Source organism: Aphis gossypii, chromosome 2 (genome assembly GCF_020184175.1).
Source record: "Aphis gossypii isolate Hap1 chromosome 2, ASM2018417v2, whole genome shotgun sequence".
Lineage (NCBI taxonomy): Eukaryota > Metazoa > Arthropoda > Insecta > Hemiptera > Aphididae > Aphis > Aphis gossypii.
Window position 1 is genome coordinate 19,760,347 of NC_065531.1, and position 24,238 is coordinate 19,784,584.

The window sequence follows — 24,238 nt, forward strand, 5'->3', positions numbered from 1 at the left end:
CCAACTTTTGGAGCATTAAAATAACTTCAATTTTCAACTTAACTTACTTATCTGATAAGTCAGTACTTTGGGGGTTGAAAGTAAATAAATCCAAGTATTTTTTTTTTAAAAAAAAAATTTTTAAGCAAAATCAGTTTTTAAAAAATTGATTTTCTTATTTTATTTAATGCATAACTTAAAAACAAATAATCATAAATACTCAAAATTTTGATAAAATGTTTGTATTTACATGGTGTATATTATGTATATAATAACCAGGGCTAGGATTTGTATACAATAAAAAATTGTAAAATATGCGTTTTAACTATCAAAATATACAACAATTTGCATTTTAATTTTTTAAAGATACACACTAAGATATAGGTAGTTACAAAAAAATATATATATTTATTGAAATACATAAGTGATTAGCAGATTGTCTGCAATATAATACGTATAATTGACATTAAAAATTAAAAATTATTTATTTATTTTTCGCGTGCATTAATTATTATTTTAGTAATAAAATTTATAATATTAATTTAAAAGTAGAAATATGTGTTTTATATGCTAGCTACGACCACATATTTTTTTAAATTTTCGAATATAAATTATCGGCGTACTTATACATAGTATATACAATTTATATAACAAGGTAATCGTCAAATTTACTTATTAGGTATATTAAAATTAACATACCTTATAGAATTTTTCGTTAAAACATTTCATAATAGTTATTTACATGGCACATTACTTATAGAAGGAACCATGTAGGTACACAGTTCAAAGATGAATTTAATAGATTCCCAAATATATATATATATATATATGTGTGTATTCATTTTATTTAGACCATTTTTCAAACTTTGATTTATAATTTTTTAGAAAAAATTAAACCATATATTTTATTAATCAATTTAAATATTTTCGCGATGATAAGAATTACAACGGAAATAAAAATAAAAACTAAAGATAAAACATCTAATAAATAATATTGATACCATTTTAGATTTAATGCATGAGATTTCAAGTGTCGTGCACCTTTGTGACGGAGAATATATTCAGTCCAGTAAACAACAGATTCTGCTTGCGACATCGGTCGATCATTGAATATTTTTGAAGCTGTTTCAGCATTTTTCGTATATCTATTAAAAATATTGAGTCAATAATTAGGTACCTATTTTTACATAATATTTATAATTTAAAAACTATTTACTTTTCATTATTGAAGAGTTCTAAAATATTTCTTAATAAACTATCCCTTGTTATAGACATGAGGTCCATAGAAATAGCCATTCCCACATTGACTAAATTATCTATATTTCTATGCTGATCACCAAACAAGGGAAATCCAAGAACTGGGACTCCAGCGTCCACGGTTTCGTATACCCCAGATATACCTCCATGACTAATGAAAAGTTTCACGTTTGGGTGCACTTTAAAATAAAAATAAAAGTGCAATTTAAATTGATATATTAATAGTTTTATTTGACAATATATTACAAAGTATATCACGCTGGGGTAGCCATTTTTTAATCATCATATTTTTCGGTATTTTTTCTAGTTCATTTTCATACTTCCATAACACTCTTTGAGGAATTTCCGCGAACGCTTCTATTAATACTTTTTTTATATGTTCCGGTATCGATGACATTTTTATGGTCGAGCCAAAAGTGAAATAAATAACTCCATGTGGTGACTGTTCAATAAACTCTAAAATATCCTAAAATTATGAATTATTGTACAATCAATATTTGATACAATTAATGTTAGTTATATATTATTTTAATACACTTTATTTGAACATGATTATTGCTAAATTTATTGTTCTATGTCCTATGTATTAAAACTGCATTGAGTACATACTTTCGGTAACTTCTTAGGTTCCTTCAAATGAATTCCACCCACGTTGATAACGTTTGTCGGTATAGGACTTGGCGCATCAGTTATAAAATGTCTATTTACAAATACCAAAGATGGCGAGATAGGTTCGATCAAATCGTAGTGTTTTGGGTCAGTGTATTTCAGAAACAGTTCTTTATACTCTTTTACAATTTTAAAGCGGATTAGTAAAAAAATATGAGCTAATCTCTGAATGAAAGTTTTAGAAACGGAATGCAAAGAAAACATTTCTGTGACTGTTGATGGATTTGAGACATGACCAGTGATTGTGCGATCCATAAGGGCATTTGCCGGCAATGGTGTGACATAAATTAAAGGCAAGTTTAGCACAGTTGCAATATATGACACGCAATCTGACGCAAAGAATTCAATAATGAGCAAGTCAAAATCTGTACGTTTGCTATTCAATATTTCTTTCATTTTACTATTTTTATACACTTGATCACACTGCATTCTACTCATTGCCACAAAATTACCTATCTTTGTAATCATACTAATCTTCATTTGGTTTAGATCCATGTCCATAAATCGCATAGCTCCTCCTAAAGTTGTGTCCACTTCGGTATAGTTTTCGCGATTGCCGTCGGTAAACGGTGTAAAAACAGTGACGTTATGCCTGTTGTTTACTAACGCTTGTAGTATACCTTTCATGAAATTCCAGTGACTTTTACCTCCAACTGTTTCCACGGCCAGTATTCTTGCACTTGACGATGGTTGTATGCATGAACCAAAAAGAACCCAAATCACTATTGAAATTATAACTTTGCCCATTTTATTATATGTTTTGATTTTAAATTTATATCCTTAACAAAATCGAGTTACGAAAAAAAATTGCGTGCGTATTATAGTAGTACTTATAATATTCGACGATTGCAATAAAATATTTTTACATCGTAGTTTTTCTAGTAATGATTATGTGAAGACGTAGTTTTTAAACTGTTAAATTTTTGATATAAGAATTGATCACATGAGTCCAATGAGTCCATTTGTTAAAGTACTTATAATCATTATTCACACAAACACTTTAAACTTTATATGTATAGTTTTCTATAGCTAAGAACGAAATCTATAATTTATTTAAACGCACTTGTACTGTATAAATGTATAATAGTAATTATTTTAGTTATAGATTATGATAGAGTACTTTCGATTAGTACATTTAAATTAAAATAATTCAATTTTCTCCAAGCTTATATATTTTATTAAAATAAATATAATATAATATATTATATTATATAGGTATATATTATATATATATATGAGTATATGACTATATAATAATATATATATTATATATATAGTATATACTAATATTTCTTATTTTTTTTATATAATTTCCATTCAAAATAAAACAAAATTTTCTTAAAAAGAATTATATTTTTATCGTTGTAATTTATTAAATATTTTGTGGAGTATTTCAATAAATCAAAATCAAAATTCTGATGAGTAGTTTAGGTAAACAGAGTAATAGACCAATATTACAAGTTAGCTCCTGCCTTTAAGTGCCTTAATACTTTTATTAAAAATATCCATCTTCCATTCAACTATGACTTTGAAAAATAACTGTTTTCATAATTTTAGATTTTATAAATCATAAGTTGACTAATTGTTATAAATAATACCTATATCTTTGGGTAATTAATATTTATCATTTACAAAAAAATATTTTACCATCTAAAATTAAAATACTTACAATGAAAGTTAATAAAACTGAACATTATTAAGTTGCTAAAGACATCCCCAGTAATAATTTAATAATTTAATATGTAGGTAATCACTGATCACTAATAAATGAGTATAATAAATGATAGTTCTATAGAATATTGATCAATACCGATAACTGTATGAAAAAGTAGGAATTATCTGGATTAGTTTCATTCCTACACTTAATTTCAGCACTCACTGCTCACTAATTGGATGTCATAATATGTAAATGAGAAAAAAAAATAAAGTACTTATTTATTAAGATAAGCAGATGTCATGAATTCATGTGGTTCTAATATAAAAGAAAAATATAAGAATTGTGCTTATCTATAGTTTTGATAGAAGTAGATAGGTATTGGTACCAACACTATTATATAGATTAAATACAGTATTTATTGTAAGAAAATTAATTAACCATTATTAGTTATTATTGAATTATATCAAATAATAGCTAAATATAAAACGAAATTTGAGAAAAAATTTATCTACCTATTATAAACAAAACAAATATCGTGATTTGAATACAAAACATTTTATCGCGGAAGTTTTTGCCAATAATAAGACTAAATTATTTTAAACAATTAATAGTAGTATACAGAAAGTTTATTACATCAATTCAAAATAAATTTAATATTTTCATCCATTTCGACCAATGTAAGTACATCGTTAAATATATTTCTTGAAAAATTAAATATAAAACCAATATTTATAGCAACAAAAACAATTCGTAGAATAAAAAGTTGACACATGTTCATTAAGCATGTACAAATTATGTTTGAATAAATTATAAATCCAATCATAATATCTACTAAATTACGAAAAGGCGTGAAGCCGTGAACATTTTAATGTTTGTTACTTTAAACAATCAATATTAATATATTATACTAAAGAAAATGAAACAATGAACTCAATATGCTACTCAGTGGTAAAAAATACAATATTATTGAAATGACGTCTGTTTTCAAAACATCACTTGAGCCTATTTTAACTTTAGGCAAGATTTTTGGTTTGATTAACATTTCTTATACATTAGAACCCGCTGGATTATTAATTTGGAATATACACTCAACATATTATTACTCACTTCTTGAATATACACGGATGATTGTCTTGTTATTATTTACATATTTGGTTTATATCGATGAGTTATATTATATCGTACATTACCGTTTGGTTAAATTTTGGATTACTATTATTGCAGCAAGATCATCAGAAATATGGACAATAAAGTAAGAATGATAAATAATTATACATTAATCATTTTAAATTTTTAAAACATTTCCGAGGATAAAAATATAATACAATATGCATACTGGAAATAAAATAATTTTTAATGAGATCATTATTCAGCTAAATTATAGATAGACATCGGAGGGGTAGGAATTAGATCCCAATAACGTAAATAATCTTGCTACCAAATGAAATCACATGTATTTTAAATAGGAAAACCCATTATGGATCGTTTTTATAGTAATCGAATCGTAGGCTGCAACTTTGAACCAAGATAGCTCCCCCAACAAAAAATGTCGACCGAATATTCTAGAATATCAGCTAATTAACTATTAAGTATAGTTAATAGAAATGGCATAAAAAAGTTGACATTGAATTTTTCATTAAAAAACGCAATTATTTAGATTTACTATATTCCAAGTCAATTTTGGTAATTTTTGAATAAGTAATAATAATTTTACATTTTTTTGTTTATTTTATGTCATTTATCACTTTTATGTTAGGGTAACCAAAACTTTAACATAATCTTTTAGTCATTAGTGTATATAAAAATATAAATAAACTTGGTTATATTTATGATTAATAATTCGACGGTGCATTATATAATAAAAAATATTATATGATACAATTATTGTTATATAGTTAAGAAGTATGTATATTATATGAAATATATAGGTATTATTATTTTTAGGTTAAAACAAATTTCCTTTAATTATTGTGTAATATAAATATTTTTTTAAGATTGATTAATGGCATTATACAATTTGATCAAAAAGTGGATTTACTTTCACCAGCATTTATGGTTCACCAAAATTCGATCAGTAAAAAGAAATGGAACATCGTATTGGCTGTATTATTTTTATACTTCATTGGATATGAAGTATATGACATTTACTTATGGCCACCTGCCACATTTGATTTTAACACCTTCCTCATATTTTTTTTCGGAATGCCTTACATTTTAGACTATGTGGTTATTATAACCGTATATTTTTATCTCAGTAACATCGCATGTAGATTTCAAACATTAAACGATTTCTGGAAGTGCCTTCCTCTTGGATTAGTTTCCGTTCCAGGTGAATGGACGTATTCAGAATTAGCCATGTTAATGGAGAGCATTAGGTTGTTACACGCTGAACTATCTCAATTATTCAAGATATTCAGTTGCAGTTATGGTACACTGTTGTTAGTTTTTTTTGTTTGCTGCATTATCGATATTATATATTTAATTTATTTGATGATCGAACTTGAAAATGTGATAAAACATGTACCATTACACATGTTAAATATTCAAATAGTTATTTTTTTGATGTCCGTCATTCTTGCTGCCTCGTCAATAAATGAAAAGGTACGAATAATAAATATACATAAATTTTAATGTCTTATAATGGTTTTGAAATGTCTACTTTTAATCAAATAATGAACTTAACAAATAACAGCTATCCATCTATCCCATCAAAACAGTTTATGAGTTGCTTGTATAATGTTAATAATAGTTATTCATCTGTATTATTTTAGAAAATAAAAATAGTATCATATTTACGGTTGATTCCTATTTCAAAATTACCAGTTGAAATAAAAACACAAGTAAGATGAATATTGCACAACTATTTCACTGTGTTAAAACTCACTAAAGCATGAATGTTTTACAATGTCATATAACATTTCACTTGGCTTATATTTTTTTGTTTTTTCGACTCTATAAAATCTAAAAAAGCTTAAAAAATATCTTGCTATCGCTATTTTATCATTATGACTTTTTCAATAATATTTATTTTTATTGTGTAATATCTTAATATAAATGAACTATTATGAATTATGGTGGTATTTTATCCATCGTATTAGTTAGTACTTAAGGTTGTATTAACTATCGTTAATTTATGAATAGATCAAGATGTTTCTGTATCAAATATCATTACTGAACTCAGATGAAATTACAGCTTTCGGATTTTTCAATATCAATTTGAATCTAGTTGTATCAGTAAGTATGTTTTTAGTTTAAAGAAATTAAGAATAATCGGCATTAATTTATACAAAATTCAAATTAAGTCGAACTATCAAATTCTCTATATATTTTATTACCTATAGATTACCATGTTACTGATGGTTGGATTTTCAACACTTATACAGATGAAAGATCATCCAATTATTCTAGCAATGGTTAAAAATACACAAGTCTATCACAGCAATTGGGTAAGAAATCTTAAAAGTCTTATAACATGTACAGCATTTATACTACGAAAATTAATATTACTCATTAAGATTTAGAAACATGCTATTTTGTCGAATATAATATTTTTCTTTTGTATATTTTTAAAAATCAAATCAGGTCATTTGAATAATGTTTTTGGTAAATATCACATAATTATAATCCTACATTAATGTTTACAAGTTTACTACAAACAAAAATACTAATTGTTTTTAATCTGAAATCATTTTTCTCTTATTACTACATTAAAATATTTTTTACTGAATACTACTAAACTATTTTCTCTGATTAAATTAATTAGATTATACATGGATCAATAATGGGGCTTAGTTTTTAACTATAAAAATAGAATATTATTAATAATATAATATTTACTAGGTATAAATACTGAGGATAAATTGTTAAATTTTATTTTCATAATAAAATACGTTTTTTTCTCGCAGCCTTTTTTTATATAAGATTTATTTATACTTTTACTCGTTTTAAAATGTTAAGCTATAATGTGTTAAATTTTTTGATTTTTTTTTTTTTTTTAATCATAATATATTTACGAACTATTTTTGTACAGATTGAATAATATTTATATTTGATTTTTAGGAAAATGTGTATGCAAAAAACTACTCAAGACATGGTTCATAATATCTTTAAAGATACAATTTCATATTTATTAATTAACTATTACATTGATAATTATTTAAGTTCCAATCTAATTAAATTTTTATCTAAGTAAAAAAAAGTGTAGAAGTATACTTATACTTGTAAGCACCTGGAGATCCGACCCTTAAACCTCTACACAACTCATAAAATTCGCCCATTTATTGGATTTATAGTACATATTATTTTAAATTCATGTACCAATTACATAATTTTTATTTTTTTTTATATCGTATTTATACTGTTAATTATAAATTATTTATTAATCCATGAATTATTAATATTACTATTTTATATTTAATTATTATATAGTAACTTTGCTGTTAATGTGAATGTACAAATAATAATAAAAATAAAAATAAATGTCATTACATCTACATATAATAAATATAATATAATATAATATTAATGTACAATAAAGTACCTTTTTTTTTTCCCCGGGTTAAATCGACGACCGGAAGGGAACCGCTTTCGCATTACTTCCTTCCGCCCTTCCGCATTACTTCCTTCCAACACAATAAAGTACCTAATTAGTTTTAATTCAGTGAGTACTGAGACTTGGCTATCATTAGTGGTGGCTTATATAGTTATATACTTATATCTCATAATAACCCAACAGATGTGTTAATTTTCTATACACATATATACTATTGGAGTTGACATCGCAATTGGTGAGCATTGACATTTTAATAGTCGATATTTATATAAAGGTTTAAATTTAAAATAATGTTTTATAAATTATATGCATAATGTACTTATATTTACTTGTTTATTAATATGGGAAATAATTTTCGAAAATAATGGTTAAAAAATAGACTGAAAAAATTCATGATGCGAAATTTATACAAATGTTAATTTAATAATTAAGTTAAATTTATTTTTGAATATTATTTGAAACGTTTGTCTATGATTTTATTTATAGTTTATTCATTAGATGAAATGTTTATGATTAGAATACAACTACCGATATTTAATTAAAGGTCTGTCTGTAGATTTTAGATTATGAGTGGGCAATATATATATTGTATGTGCAATGTGTATACATTTTAAATGATGCTTGTTTATCTTTCATCACTCATTTGGGCTGTAAAAATACTTTAATTTTTAACAGTGATTTATACGAAGTAGCGAATAAGAGGTAGATTTTGGTTGAAAGATGGATAAAAAATACAAAAATTTTTATACTACAAAAAAATAATGAAAAGATCTTAGTAAAATTTTAAAAATTTGAGTAAAATTATGAAAATCTACAATTTATTTTAAAATGTAAAATTCCGGGATAGTCGAATTGCATTTGGGTTGAAAAAAGGTAATGGTCGAACTGCACTCGGGTAAAAATCAGGTAGTAGTCGTTCAAAAAAAGAGTTGAAATGGAAAATATGTGAAACTTGTTACGAGTCAAACGTGTATAGTAAAACCCAGTTTTTAATCACGCCAATCATTAAAATCATTGTCAGTCCTAAGCCTGTAAACGGAAAGGAAAATAATTAGTTTAATAAATGTTTAACCCCTTCAAATGTATGATAATTTTGTTGAAATACTTTTTTTGAGGCCAAGTGCAGTTCGACTACTACCTGATTTTTACTCGAGTATAATTCAACCATACCCTAAAATTCATACAATTTTCAATATTCATACCTACAATTTTTAAATTTAGGTTTATTAGTTTAATTTTGACGCTTTTCTTAGCTATTTATAGACATTTGAAATTTTTAATTTTTTTCTTCAAATGTCGAATTAAAAAATTTAATATAAGGTTTATCATAAGTTGTTATTTTAGTTATTTTAGCCATCTAAAAATATGCAAGATATATAACCTTAATTTTTTCGTGATATGAAATGATTTATCATTGTGTTCAAATTCAACACACAAAATAAAGTAAATCACTTAATTTTAAAGTACATTGATGCCTACTGTACAGAAGGCTGTATACTAGTTGCAGTCATGACAATTTTTGAGATAAACAGATATAACAGTTCCCCTCAAAAAGGTTACATACTGATTGCAGTCACTCAATAAAAGAATATTTTTTTAATTAATAATTAAATATGAGATTAATATTTTGTTTATTCATTTAATTTAGAAAAATATATCAAAATATAATATAATAGGTATGTATAATACTATTTAATAATAATTTAAAATTTTAAAATTTTGTAAATACAAATTTGAAAGAAATCGACTTTAGATATTCAAGTCTATTAATTTCACCTTCTTCATAATATCGTATTTGTTGCGCTAGAAAATTCTCTTTCTCGATTGAAATTTTATTAACACATAGGGTAAGCATGGTTTGCAAATGTAATCATTAGCAGTCATCTAGAAAAAGCATATATGAAAACGGGTGAAATTTCCGAATATTTGAACATTTTTTTCTGACACAAGTTATAATAATAATTGTTATTAAACAATATTATACATATTAAATTATATTTCGACACAAATTTGACCACTTAATTTAAACATAAGTATCAACATTTTTAACTATACCTACGCAATAAATAATAGTGTAGACAATCCTAACGTCCTAAGTCTGTTATCTTTTCGATATAAATGGGAAGGAAAATGTTGATCAATAAATTTTTCTATATTAAATAGTGTTAAATAGAGTGGTTAGTGGTTACCTGCTTACTTCCTTTATTATTATAAATTAATGAAACCAAAAAAAAGTATTCGTAATTGTGTTTTTAACGACGAATGGTTAAAAGGTCAAATATTTTCTTATTTAATCACTAAACATGATAACCCAAACAAAGCACGATATATGTTATGTCAAACAGTTTTTAGCTCAAAGTATGATGGCGTTAAAGCTGTAAAAATATATCAAGAATCAAAAGAAAACGAGGAATCCATCAATGCTAAACATAAATCATCCATCATACTATGAGCTTAAAAAGAGTAGATGAACTTAAAGAATGTTTCCAATTTGTACAATAGCACTTTCATAATGTATTGCGACATTTTCCTGTGAGATGGCCTCATTTTTTTAATGACGTGGGCCGATTAATTTTGAACTGGAATTTAATTCAAACTTATTTTATAAATAATGGAAAAAATTTATGTAATCAAATCGTATGGAAATTTATTATAAATCAGAAAAATGAACTTTCTGAACAGTTAACATTAAGTGAATGTTACATTTGGTTTGTTCATCATGAGTTGTCTATTTTTCAAATACATATTTTAATATAAGAAAAAAATAATTTAAACTCTCCAGAAGTCTAAAATACAAATGTACAATGTATAAACAAAAGTATAAATGTATAAATTAATGTTAAACGATGTTAAATCGTAAAAATGATCATTTCTTTGAAATTGCAGTAACAGCATGGTTACCCAATCTTACTAGTAATGAAAATGATACATTTAGATAAAAGATCGGATGCTCTAAATTCTTATAAACGTGGATTAGAGTACCTTGAAAAATGGTTTAATTATGAAAATTCTCCATTTCAATTGTTTTTGTGTTTAAAATTATCTACTAAACAATTAAAAAATATTAAACAAATTGTACAGTACCTGTATTATAATATATTTTAGGTATCATGTATAACAATGCATTTATTGAATGCATTTTTAGCCACTTTTCTCATTTCTCATTATAAATTGATATTGTAAATTGTACGTTTCTATAATTTTGATAGAATAAGATATTAGTACCAACACTATTATACAATAAATACAATAGTTAGTGTAAGAGTATTAACCATCATTCTGAAATAAATTAAATAATAGCTAAATGTAAGATGAAATTTGAGACAAAATTCAGCTATCTATTATAAACAAAACAAATATCATGATTTCAAATTTGAATACAAAACATTTTACCGCAGAAGTTTTTAATGATTATGAAGACTTAATTATTTAAAAAAATTATTATTAATACTATACGGTGGGTACATTATACCAATTTACAAAATATTTAAAAATACATTGATCCACTTCGACCAAGGTTATTAAGCATTTACAAATGTTTGAATAAAATATACATATTTAATCATAACACCTACTAAATTACGCATCATGAAAATTGTAATGTTTAAAATTTTTAACTGTCAATAGAATACCAATGAAAATGAAATAACGAATTCTACTGATTGCTCTTCAGTGGTAGAAAATATAATATTATTGAAATGACGTCTGTTTTTAAAACAACACTTGAGCCTATTTTAACTTTAGGCAAAATTATTGATTTGATGAATATTTCTTATACATTAGAACCCACTGGTATATTAATTTGGAATATGCACTCAACATATTATTACTCACTTCTTGAATGCACACGGATGATTGTCTTGTTAATGTTGACATATTTTTGTTGTAAAGATGAGCTATATTATGTCATATATTACCGTTTGGTTAAATTTTGGATTGTTATTATTGCAGCAAGATTATCAGAAACATGGATAGTAAAGTAAGAATGATAAATAATTATACTTTAATCATTTAAAATTTTTAAAACGTTTCCTAGGATAAAAATATAAAATTTGTATCCTGAAAATAAAATAATTTTCAATAAGATCATTATTCAGCTACACCGTAGATATACATCGGAGAGGTAGGGAATTAGCTTCCAATAATGTCAATAATACTTCACTACCAAATTAAATCGTATGTATTTTAAATTTGGAAACCCGTGAATCATATGTATAATCGAGTCGTAGTCTACTTAACTTTGAACTAAGATAGCTCCCCCCCCCCAAAAAAAAAAAAATCGACCAAATATTCTAGACTATTAGCTAAATTAACTATTAGTATAGTTAATAGAAATGGCATAAAAAAGTTGATACTGAATTTTTCATTAAAAAACGCAATTATTTAGATTTACTATATTCCAAGTCAATTTTGGTAATTTTCACATTAGAATTTTACATTTATACGTTTATTTTATGTCATAGATAAATTTTATGTTGGATTAACTAAAACTAAAATTAACTTTAAGTCATTAGTCCATATAAAAATAAAAATAAACTTGGTTATATTTATGATTAATAATTCGACGGTGCATTATATAATAAAAAAATATCATATGATACAATTATTGTTATATAGTTAAGAAGTATGTATATTATATGAAATACATATTACATAGGTATTATTATTTTTAGGTTAAAAGAAACTTCCTATAATTATTGTATAATATAAATATTTGTTTAAGATTGATTAATGGCATTATACAATTTGATCAAAAAGTGGATTTACTTTCACCAGCATTTATGGTTTACCAAAATTCAATCAGTAAAAAGAAATGGAACATCGTATTGGCTGTATTATTTTTATACTACGTTGGATTTAAAATATATGACATTTACTTATGGCCACCTGCCACATTTGATTTTAACTTCTTCCTCATTTTATTTTTCGGAATGCCTTACACTTTAGACTATGTGGTTATTATAACCGTATATTTTTATCTCAGTAACATCGCATGTAGATTTCAAACATTAAACGATTTCTGGGAGTGTTTACCCCTTGGATTAGTCTCCGTTCCAGACCAACGGACGTCTTCGGAATTAGCCATGTTAATGGAAAGCATTAGGTTGTTACACGCTGAGCTATCTCAACTATTCAAGATATTCAGTTGTAGTTTTGGTATAGTGCTGTTAGTATTTTTTGTTTGCTGCATTTTCGATATTATATATTTAATTTATTTGATGATCGAACTTGAAAATATAATAAAGCATATACCATTACACGTGTTAAATATTCAAATAGTTGTTTTTTTGATGTCCGTCATTCTTGCTGCCACGTCAATAAATGAAAAGGTATCAATAATAAATAATACTTAAATTTCAATATCTTATTACTGCTTTTAAATGTCTATTCTTAATCAAATAATGAACTTAACAGCCACCCCAACAAAACAACTTGGTGAGGTAATATATTACGTCAATAATAATTTTTCATCTATATGATTTTAGAAAATAAAAATAGTATCATATTTACGGTTGATTCCTATTTCAAAATTACCAGTTGAAATAAAAACACAAGTAAGATGAATTTTGCACAACTATTTCACTGCGTTAAAACTCACTAAAGCATGAATATTTTACAATGTCATATAACATTTCACTTGGCTTATATTTTTTTGTTTTTTCGACTTTATAAAATCTAAAAAAGCTTAAAAAATATCTTGCTATCGCTATTTTATCATTATGACTTTTTCAATAATATTTATTTTTATTGTGTAATATCTTAATATAAATGAACTATTATGAATTATGGTGGTATTTTATCCATCGTATTAGTTAGTACTTAAGGTTGTATAAACTATCGTTAATTTATGAATAGATCAAGATGTTTCTGTATCAAATTTCATTATTGAACTCAGATGAAATTACAGCTTTTGGATTTTTCAATATCAATTTGAATTTAGTTGTATCAGTAAGTTATTTTTTAGTTTATAGGAATTAAGAATAATCGGCATTCATTTACACAAATTAAGTCGAATGATCAAATTCTATATTTATTTTATTATAGATTATAATGTTATTGATGACTGGATTTTCAACGATTATGCAGATGAAAAATCATCCTATTATTTTAACAATGGTTGAAAATACACAAATGTTTCACAAAAACTGGGTAAGAAATTTGTAAGTCTTGTGGCCTATTGTACAATATCAAGTATATAAATTAAAAGCAATTTAAAAATGTTTAAATTTTATTTTAATAATAAAATATGTTTCTTCTGCACCCTTTTTTTATAAAATATTTTTTTATATCTTAACCATAGGCGCTCGCAGAAATTTTTCTAGGAGGGATAATGTTAGGATTTTTTATATAATAAATAATAATTTATCTTAAAACATTCAATTTAAAACATATTTTTGAAAAGCCAAGGAGGGTCAAATAACCCAACTTGCCCTCTCTTCCGGGCGCCTATGATCTTAACTCGTTTTAAATTGTTACATTTTTAATAATGTATTAAATTTTTGATTTTTTTTTTATATAAGTAATCATTATGTATTTATGTACTATTTTAATGCAAATTGAATAATATTTAAATTTGATTTTTAGAAAAATGTGTATGCAAAAAACTATTCAAAACATGGTTAATAATCTCTTAAGAAATACAAAATCATATATATTAATTAACTATTATATTGATAATTATTTAAGATCCAATCTAATAAAATATCGTTTTAAGTGAAAAATAGTATAGACTTATACTTGTAAGCACCTGTGAATCCGACCCTTAAACCTCTACACAACTTATAAAATTCGCCCATTTATTGGGTTTATAGTATTATATTATTTTAAATTCATGTACCAGTTTCATATATTTTTTTTTTATATATCTTATTAATACCGTAAATTATAAATTATCTATTAACCTATGCATTATTAATATTACTATTTTTATATTTATATATATTATAATAACCTTGCTGTTGATATGTAATGTGAACGTACAAATAATAAAAACAAAAATAAATGTCATTTCATCTACATATACAATAAAGTACCTAATTAGTTTTAATTCAGTGAGTACTGAGACTTAGCTATCGTCAGTGGTGACTGGTGGCTTACATAGTTATATCACATAAACTCAACAGTTGTGTTAATTTTCTATACACATACTATTGAAGTTGACATTGCAATTGGTGAACATTGAAATTTTGATTAGTCGGTGTATAAATATTTAAATTTAAAATAATGTTTTATAAATTATATGCACAATGTACTTATCTTTACTTTTTTATTGATGTTGGAACTTATTTTCAAAAATAATGGTTAAATAATTGACTGAAAAAATTCATGGTGTGAGATACATACAAATGTTAATTTAATAATTAAGTTAAATTTATTTTTGAATTTTATTTGAAGAAAATTGATTTAAAAATTTATCTTTTTCTATCTATATAGTTTAATATAAATTGGCCGGGAGGAAGTAATGCGAAAGCAGTCTCCTCCCGGTCGTCGGTTCAACCAGCAAAAAAAAAAAAAAAAAGGTTAATATAAGTTAATGGGACTACATAGTTCCTTATAATTTTGCTAATAAAACGTATAGATTAGGTTATTGGATTTCTTAAATAAGAAAGGACGCAAATCGTGTTCTAAAAGTATTTAATGTGTACCTACCATTTGATTAAAATCAGTTTTACAAATTATTATAGTAGTACTATATGTATCTTTATGTTCCTGTAAATGTGTGATCCGCTAAGCACCTTCACATTCCCTCCATTTTTTAATTAAACAATGAATTTATTCAAAATTTAGTTTTTAGAATATTTAATATACTTAGAGAGCATATATACAATTTTTTGAAATTTTTACTTTCACTTAAGAAGTGTTCTGCTTTAATATAAAATTCTGTTTTTCAAACAAGAGTAACCCCTCCTTCTGCTTTAAATATTAAATGAATAATTTTTTACAGAACACTAATAAAGACTTTAGAATTCAACATTTTTTTCTGAAATTAGATATGTTTAAAAATTCCAATTTTAAAATTTGGAAAAACTGTAATATTGATTATTGAATAAAATAAGGAATAAGCATATTAATGAATTGATCTACACAAATTACATTCTATTAAAATGAAAAAATTTTCAATTTTTAATTCGCTTATTGTTTGACAGGACTACCGATAAGTGGAAAAAGCCGAAAAAGAACTATATATATATTATATACAGTTATAGTTATTACATTAGGTACTCATTGTTTCATTAGTATATTAGTGAGTTACGAATATACTATACATGTGTATGTATATCGAACAAATTGCTACATACATATTAATAATATATTATGTTCTTTTAATCAAATTAGTTATTCATTTGTGTAATCAATAAAATAAAAACGTATACGAAGATGACAAGACCAAATGAAAAATTAATAATATATAAGCAAAATTTATAATGATCAATTTTGCAGAATAGTTTATAATGTTTGATAAAGTAATAATAACAATGGTGTGTTTCGGTTATTATTTGATCATAACATTTATGATAATTTTGATTTTTAAAATATTTTTCAATAGAATCAATTAATTAATATCACTTATTTTCCTTTCAGGAATAATAAATATATTAAAATTACGACTGTTCTTAAATCAGTTATATAGCATATTTTAATTTTAGATAAAATTTTTAGTTTATTTAGAATTTTGTGTTCGGAAACTTAAGAAACAAAAGTATTGTTAGTATAAAATACAACTTCATACATCGTTAATTTCTTGAATTAATACGGAACCCTGTTTTTTATGGTATCGACTTATACGATTAATGGTGTTGAATGATAATGAAATGATAGTAACGTTTCTCGAAATTTCATTTCAATTATTTTTAACTAAATAATAGGTAATGAAAATTAATTTTATAAATAATTACCTTAATAAAGTGTTAATAGATCAATGTAATATAATTTATAAAATGTAAATAAACATACAATGTAGGTATATGTTAATAAATAAAATGTATGTACTTAGTTCACTGATTTAAATTTGTCATTTTATCAAATAAGATATTATAAAGTTTATTAAGATTAACTCTTTCACCTTTTCTTATAATTGTTTAAGTTTTCCAAAACGTAAAATTTGAATTTTAAAATTTCTATTCTTTGCAATTTTCGTAATTTAAATTTTATGAAATAAAAATATTGAAAACTCTATTTCAAGTAAAGAAATTAAAATCTACAATTATAATTTCAATTGCTTTCAATTGGTAAATTGGAAATGTACAGAAAATATAAAGCAAGATAGTTGAAGATTTTTAGTGACATCCGACAAGTGTGTATTATAAAATATAAATACTAATAACTTATTTCAGTTCTGAAACTGCTGTTTAATATAGAAAATATGATATACATAATATATAACCAACATTATTGAATAAATTGAACTTTCGTATTTAATATGTTATGACCAAATATTGTCATTGTCCCTACCAAAAAAAGCTTATTAAAATATATTTTATAGTTTTAAATAAATTATTATTTATAAATTTATTTTCAGTATAGTATAAAACGTATTAAAATGACGACTGATTTTATAACGGTATTGAAGCCTATTTTAGTTTTAGGGAAAATGTTTGGGTTAAGTAATATTTCTTATACATTTGGAACTACAGGATTATTAATCCTTAATAAAAATTCATCGTGTCTTTCATTTCTTGAATTAACCCGGACATTTATGTTAGTATTATCTACTTGCATCTTATATAACATGAAAGGAATATATTATGTACAACGATTCCGCTTGATTAAATTTTGGGCTGTCATAATAACCTCAAGATTGTCTCAATTGTGGATAATTAAGTAAGAAAATACTTCAAAAATTACTTTATGATTAACCGATTTTAAAATGACTTACAAATATTAAGTTATACTCTTTCATCCGTTATTATTATTTATACGGTAAATTTTTTTTATTAATTAAACCCTTAAAATACTAATAGTGGACAACTGGACAAACACTTAACTAACGAAAGTTTCAGGTATACAGAAAATTTACTGGGATACTATTAAGATTCTATTCCTTCAATTTCTAATTAACTATCTGAAAAAAATTTAAGCACGAATTTTCGTCTCTAATTATTATCACTTTAAATAACCATGAAACAAAAAATAATTTACAACATAATCATATAGGATCACAAAATTATTTTTTAATTATAATTTTTCCATCAGTTTTTAGTTTAATTGGTTTAATGTATAAGACGAACTTTTACTTGGGTTGTTTTCTTTCCCAAAATCATAAAATCAGTATAACAACATAACCATTAACCAGTACACACTGTAAACTGTACATTAACAAAAATAAAACGTTATACTTATTAAATGTATACACCTAAACTTCTCAACAGTCGACTAACATTTGAAGTTTCTAATTCGATTGTATTCTTTTTTTATAGGTTGTCCAATGATCTCATACAATACGATCGAAAACTTACATTACTTTCACAAGCGTTCATAGTTAAACACCATCTATTACACAAAAAAAGTTGGATTATAATTGTATTTACTTTATTCATATACTATGTTGGTTCTTTGATCATACAGATATACATTTGGAAACCACAACAACTTAACTATACTTCTATCTTTATATACTTCTATAATTTGCCTTATATTACGGACTATGTGCTTATAATTTTAACTTATTTTCATCTCAATAACATAGGAAATAGATTTCAGGCGTTGAATGATTTCTGGAAGTGCCTTTCTACTGAATTAATACCCATTCGTGATGAATGGACACATTCGGAAATAGCAATGCTAGTGGAAAGCATTAGATTATTGCACGCGGAACTATGTACAATATTAAAATTATTCAATTCTAGTTATGGTCCATTACTTTTAGCATTCTTTGTATGCAATTTCTTAGATTTTTCATACATAATATATATAATGATTTATCATGAGGTGGATTCATCAAAAATCAGTTTAAGCCAAAGTATTATGTACTATATTCCAACACATTTGGTTAACTTTCAAATTATAGTTTTTTGTACGTCTATAATTATTGTTGCATCTGGGATAACTGATAAGGTACTTTTTTTTAAATAAGCCACCATTTCATTATTATTTGTATAATACATAGCTATAGTATTATCATATTATTGTGCGTTGTAGGTTTTAATATTTTTATTTGAAATTTCAGAAAAATAAAATTATATCATTATTAAGATTGATCCGGATTTCAAAGTTACCCCTAGACTTAAAAATTCAAGTAAACCACTTTATAATTACCTACTTAATTATAAACTTAAATAAACCTATTTAATTCAATTATTTTTTTCTATAGAAATGTTCATTATACTTATTAATATAAAAATAAAAATACAACTTTTTAATTAGAATATTCTTTTGTATTTTAAAAATCATAGAATCATTAATAATATATTTTTGTTATTGTATAATTTTTATACATTAATTATATATACCTAGATTAAAATGTTTATGAACCAAATACCAGTATCAGAAAGGAACTACGTAAATACATGGGGATTTTTCAATATCAATTTGAATCTAGTCATAACAGTAAGTATTTTAAATTAGATGTAATGTTATTGATGTTAGCGGATTCACGCAATACACTATATATTTTATTCATAAATAGTTTTAAAATAATTGCATACGATTATACGAATAGTTACCATCCTAAAAGTATTACACTTTTACACTTTTAAATTAAAAATAGTTATAAACAATAATTTATAACTGACTCTTAATCTTAAACCATTTAAATGCAAACGACACCATTGCACTCTACCAATAATTTCGTTTTAAAATTAAATGTATAAATATAAAATAGTTTGCAAATTTTCGATATTTTAACAAAATTTGTCAAAGTATCAACATAAAATACTTATAGGAAAATATTGTAACTTAATATTTTTGATATTTTTAAATTAGCATATGAGCAATTTAAGGGAGCTTGTATTACATTTTAAAGGTTTTTGAACAAGCAGAAAAGTTTTATCAATAATAATTGACATAATTATTATTATAGTACATATTACATACAATGTATTCTAATTATCATGACGTAATGTAAATTATTTATTTATAACAATATAATATATATATATTATGTCTGAATATTTTAATTATATATTATGAGTTATTCGTATTATAAGTTTATGACATATACTGTGTCAGCTTGACAATACTGATGACTCTATGATAAATTAAAAATTATACGCTTTCTACTTAATTTTATACAAATTGTTTAAAAATTCTTTCATTAGTTTATGTAAAAATACAATTAATTTTTTTTTGCTCAACAGATCCTGATACTACTTATAACAGTATTTTCAACATTGCTACAAATGAAAAAACATCCAATTATTTCAAATATGGTCAATCACACTGATAGGTTTCACAAAAATTGGGTAAGATTTAAACCTAACCTTATAAAAATGTGTAAAATAATATAATTTCACCACAATTGTTTTTAAATTTTTTTCTTTGGAAAATAGTTGAAATTAATTGATAAAAGAAAAAAATTCTACATAATATTGAAACATTTACATTAATTGTTCTTAATTTTATTTATTTTCGAAAATATTTTATTAATAAATTAGTATATTACTCTATAAGTGCTAAATATCTTTAAAAAAATCTTATTGAGAGGTTAATCATAATTTTTTTTATTGTTAATAAAATAATTGTTATTAATAATTATTAATTTTCGTAAACCTAAAGAAAAACGACCAAAAGTTAAATATTACGTACAATGTTCAAGCCGTCATGTTAAAAATGGCCAAAATTATTTTTCAATTTTTATGATTCTTATATTATTGTGTAGTATAATAAAATGATGTAATGTATAGTTAATCAAATAATAATAATTAATAAAACGCTTAATTTAACTATAATAAACTTAGGTATGCTTAGTCCTCACTATTCACATTATAAAATGTTTTTCAATTCCTAACTCGGCTATTTTATATGATTGATTGTGTCCTCCTTCCAGAATTACTATAATTATATTCATGATTACACGGCGATATAGATAGGCAAATTAGGTACATCACTATCAAAGTTTTTTTGTGTATCTTTTAAGAGTATAAAGTATATTCTAATCTCAAGTCTACTTCATACTACTCTTGCTACACTTTCATACAATTCAAATAACATGCTACATAGGTACTAACCTTCTAAAAGTAACTAAACTAAATATCTGGGGTTCATTACCAAAAGATTCACTTACTCACTACATAGCATAAACTTACTTCAGTGACATTTTTAAGAGTTTTCATTGAGCTGTGGTCCAAATCAGTTTACTTACATAGTGATATGGTCAACTTTGCACATCCCCTTAAAGTGTAATTTGGGGTACAATTAGTCCCACACATATTTTTTTATCACTACCTAGTATTTACATAATAATATATATAAAAGTATTTGGATAGTAATTTAAATTTAAAAAAAATTGTTTTCTACAATGGAAAAATTGTCTAAAATCAGCAAGCATCAAGACTGTTTCTAAAATTTACACATTTACACGAGTCTCGAATTTGACTTTTCTCAATATTTAAAGAGATTTCGTTGTTTTGAATAGTATAAAAAATCTCAATTCCAAATTATATTGCTCTATACAGGTGGTGATTTTTTTATCAAACAACATTCATTTTTTCCAAAAGTATTCATTTTTTGAAAATATTTTTTTACATAGTTTCTAATTGTTAAAAAAAACAACGTTTTTATAAAAAAAATATACTTTTACATATTTTTTATCCTTATAATTTTTTAAGTTTTTTACTTTTTTGAATGACAAAATAGATTTTTAATTTCATATTCCAAAGCAGAATAATTTTCTGAGTAATTCGATACATAAAAATTAAATTTGGGGTGAGTAGTTTATACGTATTTAAAGTTTAGCTGCGCAGAGTGGAGTGGTACGGGGTTACCCCGCAAAATGTTTTTCCACTACTCCGCTTGTCTAAACTTTGAATAAGTATAACTCATAAACTACTCACCCTAAATTTGATTTTTATGTATCGAAATACTCAAAAAATTATTCTTCTTTGGAATATAAAATTAAAAATGTATGTTGTCATTCAAAAAAGTAAAAAACTTAAAAAATTATAAGGATAAAAAATATTTAAAAATATAATTTTTTTATAAAAATATTTTTTTTAACAATTTGAATCTATGTAAAAAAATATTTTCAAAAACATGAATACTTTTGGAAATAATGAGTGTTGTTTGATAAAAGAATCACCCTGTATATTATAAATCTATCTACAATATTATGATACATAGAATAACTTGTTAAATATTGATTAAGAAGTTTTATTTTGAGCATTTTTTTCCAGTAAAATAGAGCTAGATACAATTTATTTATTTATTTACTTAACATATAGGAATATATTATTTAATGTATATAATAATATACACGCACATAAAAATACAATTTTTAACTTGGATGTATTAGATATGGGGTGTGAAGACTATAGACTATATAGACCTCCTCACCCATTATAAATTTTTTTTATTCATTGACCTCATTAATTATCCATCGTTGGGATCAACACAGTAATTAACTGGAGCATTGAAGTACGATTGCGCGCTGTGCTGGGATAACAAAGAACATGATTTGTACTATTCAAAGGAAAACGATTGCGCTTAAAAATATATGCATGCGACGGTGCCAAATTAAATAAAATAAAACTGAAATCTTAATTTCAGTTATTTCATAATTATTTTTAATATTTAAAACAGATAAAAATAAATTAACTACAAAATAAATAATTCAAAAAAGTGAAAATATTGCATGTTTTAATTGATTCTATTTCTATATGGTGGTTATGCTCACTAGCATTTTCTAAAATGAAATTATCAGTAAGTTTTTATTAATATTGTAAACATAAACTGTTTTGTACATCACTAAATCTGATATATCCATCTACCTACTATCTAATGTATCAAACTGTGTACCTATATATTAACTACTAAATAAATCACAATCTCTTTCTGAACTTATATTATGGTAAATTAAATTTTCTATTCTAAAAATTATTAAAAAAAAAAATTATAAAATTTTAACACTATGAAAAAAATTACGTAGACTAACACAGATGAAACATGAACACACCTGACAGTAAATAGGTATAGACTATAGACACATTATTCACAATTATAGTTGAGTAATATATTCGTGCATGCAAGTACATTTACAGCAAAAAAAATAATTCTGATCGAATATTAAAATATAACCAACTAATTCTTAATAATCGAAAGTATGTCTGATATTAGCAATAATAAATAATAATTAATCTACTCTAATAGCGTACTTAGGATTTACAGAGCACCTATATATTTGATAGCGATGTTTACATATAAAAAAAAGAAGAAGTAAAAATAAATATAATCAGTAATATAACTCGCACAATCGTATGACTTAAAAGCACCGGCGATAAGGACCGTATTGCTTCAACTGGAGTATATGAATTATAATTTCTTAATGTTAATTAAATTTCTTTCAGTAAAATGTAAGCTTCAAATCCAGAACTCAGCTATACATACAACATCATGAGTTTTATTGTAACTAAAACTTTTAAATGTTATTTCTAACATTTGAAAAAACAATGAAATTATAAATAAAGGTAAAATTATTTTAGTTATCTATAGTTAAAGTACTAATAAATTATGTACTCTTATAATTGTTATTTTTTAGGTGTATCGTAAATTAAATATTATTAATTATTTGAATGCTTTTCTATCGAGACTATCTATCTTAAATGTTTACAGTATATAATTATTTTTTTCAATAATTATATTTACAATATTTACCACCTTTAATCAACTCTTGTGTTGATGATAGAAAGTTGTATAGATACATTTTATTATACCAAAATGAATAGAATATCAAATTTAAAGTATAAGCTTACTTGTATGCAAACATTTTAAATAATTAAGATAGAAATAATTATAAATTATAATATGACTTAAAGTAATTTTTTTTATACTTAAGTCATGATTATTTTATTATGTTGAGTTGTATTGATTATTATTAGACACATATTTAAAATACAAATATATTGTATTCGCTTTTTATTGTATTAGCCATAAGGTATAACTATATAATATAAGAATTATGCATACTGTAC

The 24,238-nt window shown here is 24.2% G+C and overlaps 3 protein-coding genes across 4 annotated transcripts; 2 read left to right on the plus strand and 1 right to left on the minus strand.

The window, feature by feature from the left end:
* Window positions 1-834: 834 nt before the first annotated feature.
* Window positions 835-2,827, minus strand: LOC114129598 (UDP-glucosyltransferase 2). The gene is made up of 4 exons (XM_027994393.2): window positions 1,846-2,827; window positions 1,483-1,702; window positions 1,196-1,415; window positions 835-1,124 (listed from the first exon to the last, which is right to left on the minus strand). Exons 1-4 carry the CDS (start codon window positions 2,650-2,652, stop codon window positions 851-853), a joined length of 1,521 nt encoding a protein of 506 aa, XP_027850194.1. The 5' UTR covers window positions 2,653-2,827; the 3' UTR covers window positions 835-850.
* A 263-nt stretch (window positions 2,828-3,090) lies between these two features.
* LOC114129601 (uncharacterized) lies at window positions 3,091-8,075 on the plus strand. The gene is made up of 5 exons (XM_050199612.1): window positions 3,091-6,163; window positions 6,334-6,402; window positions 6,704-6,796; window positions 6,904-7,008; window positions 7,622-8,075. The coding sequence occupies exons 1-5, from the start codon at window positions 5,615-5,617 to the stop codon at window positions 7,661-7,663; spliced, it is 858 nt and encodes a 285-aa protein (XP_050055569.1). The 5' UTR covers window positions 3,091-5,614; the 3' UTR covers window positions 7,664-8,075.
* Window positions 8,076-12,854: 4,779 nt separating this feature from the next.
* On the plus strand, window positions 12,855-23,746 carry LOC126549669 (uncharacterized). Of its 2 annotated transcripts, none has more exons than XM_050199613.1 (5): window positions 12,855-13,444; window positions 13,601-13,669; window positions 13,971-14,063; window positions 14,160-14,264; window positions 14,700-15,116. In XM_050199613.1, the coding sequence occupies exons 1-5, from the start codon at window positions 12,896-12,898 to the stop codon at window positions 14,736-14,738; spliced, it is 855 nt and encodes a 284-aa protein (XP_050055570.1). In that variant the 5' UTR covers window positions 12,855-12,895; the 3' UTR covers window positions 14,739-15,116. The 2 variants fall into 2 exon arrangements, 1 of the variants encoding a protein (XP_050055570.1); XR_007603793.1 differs by lacking the exons at window positions 12,855-13,444; window positions 13,601-13,669; window positions 13,971-14,063; window positions 14,700-15,116 and adding exons at window positions 18,533-19,350; window positions 19,569-19,661; window positions 20,411-20,515; window positions 23,615-23,746 and having other exon boundaries at window positions 14,100-14,264.
* The last annotated feature ends 492 nt before the right edge of the window (window positions 23,747-24,238 follow it).

What these genes read in the sequence shown, in the direction of transcription:
- LOC114129598 (XM_027994393.2), bottom strand. Translation starts at nt 2,652, where the DNA reads ATGGGCAAAGTTATAATTTCAATAGTGATTTGGGTTCTTTTTGGTTCA. An exon ending in ACCCCAGCGTGATATACTTT is followed by an intron (nt 1,416 to 1,482) that starts GTAATATATTGT and finishes TTTATTTTAAAG; the next exon opens with TGCACCCAAACGTGAAACTT. An exon ending in GAACTCTTCAATAATGAAAA is followed by an intron (nt 1,125 to 1,195) that starts GTAAATAGTTTT and finishes TATTTTTAATAG; the next exon opens with ATATACGAAAAATGCTGAAA.
- LOC114129601 (XM_050199612.1), top strand. Translation starts at nt 5,615, where the DNA reads ATGGTTCACCAAAATTCGATCAGTAAAAAGAAATGGAACATCGTATTG. An exon ending in CCTCGTCAATAAATGAAAAG is followed by an intron (nt 6,164 to 6,333) that starts GTACGAATAATA and finishes GTATTATTTTAG; the next exon opens with AAAATAAAAATAGTATCATA. An exon ending in AAGTCTATCACAGCAATTGG is followed by an intron (nt 7,009 to 7,621) that starts GTAAGAAATCTT and finishes TTTGATTTTTAG; the next exon opens with GAAAATGTGTATGCAAAAAA.
- LOC126549669 (XM_050199613.1), top strand. Translation starts at nt 12,896, where the DNA reads ATGGTTTACCAAAATTCAATCAGTAAAAAGAAATGGAACATCGTATTG. An exon ending in CCACGTCAATAAATGAAAAG is followed by an intron (nt 13,445 to 13,600) that starts GTATCAATAATA and finishes ATATGATTTTAG; the next exon opens with AAAATAAAAATAGTATCATA. An exon ending in ATTTGAATTTAGTTGTATCA is followed by an intron (nt 14,064 to 14,159) that starts GTAAGTTATTTT and finishes ATTTTATTATAG; the next exon opens with ATTATAATGTTATTGATGAC.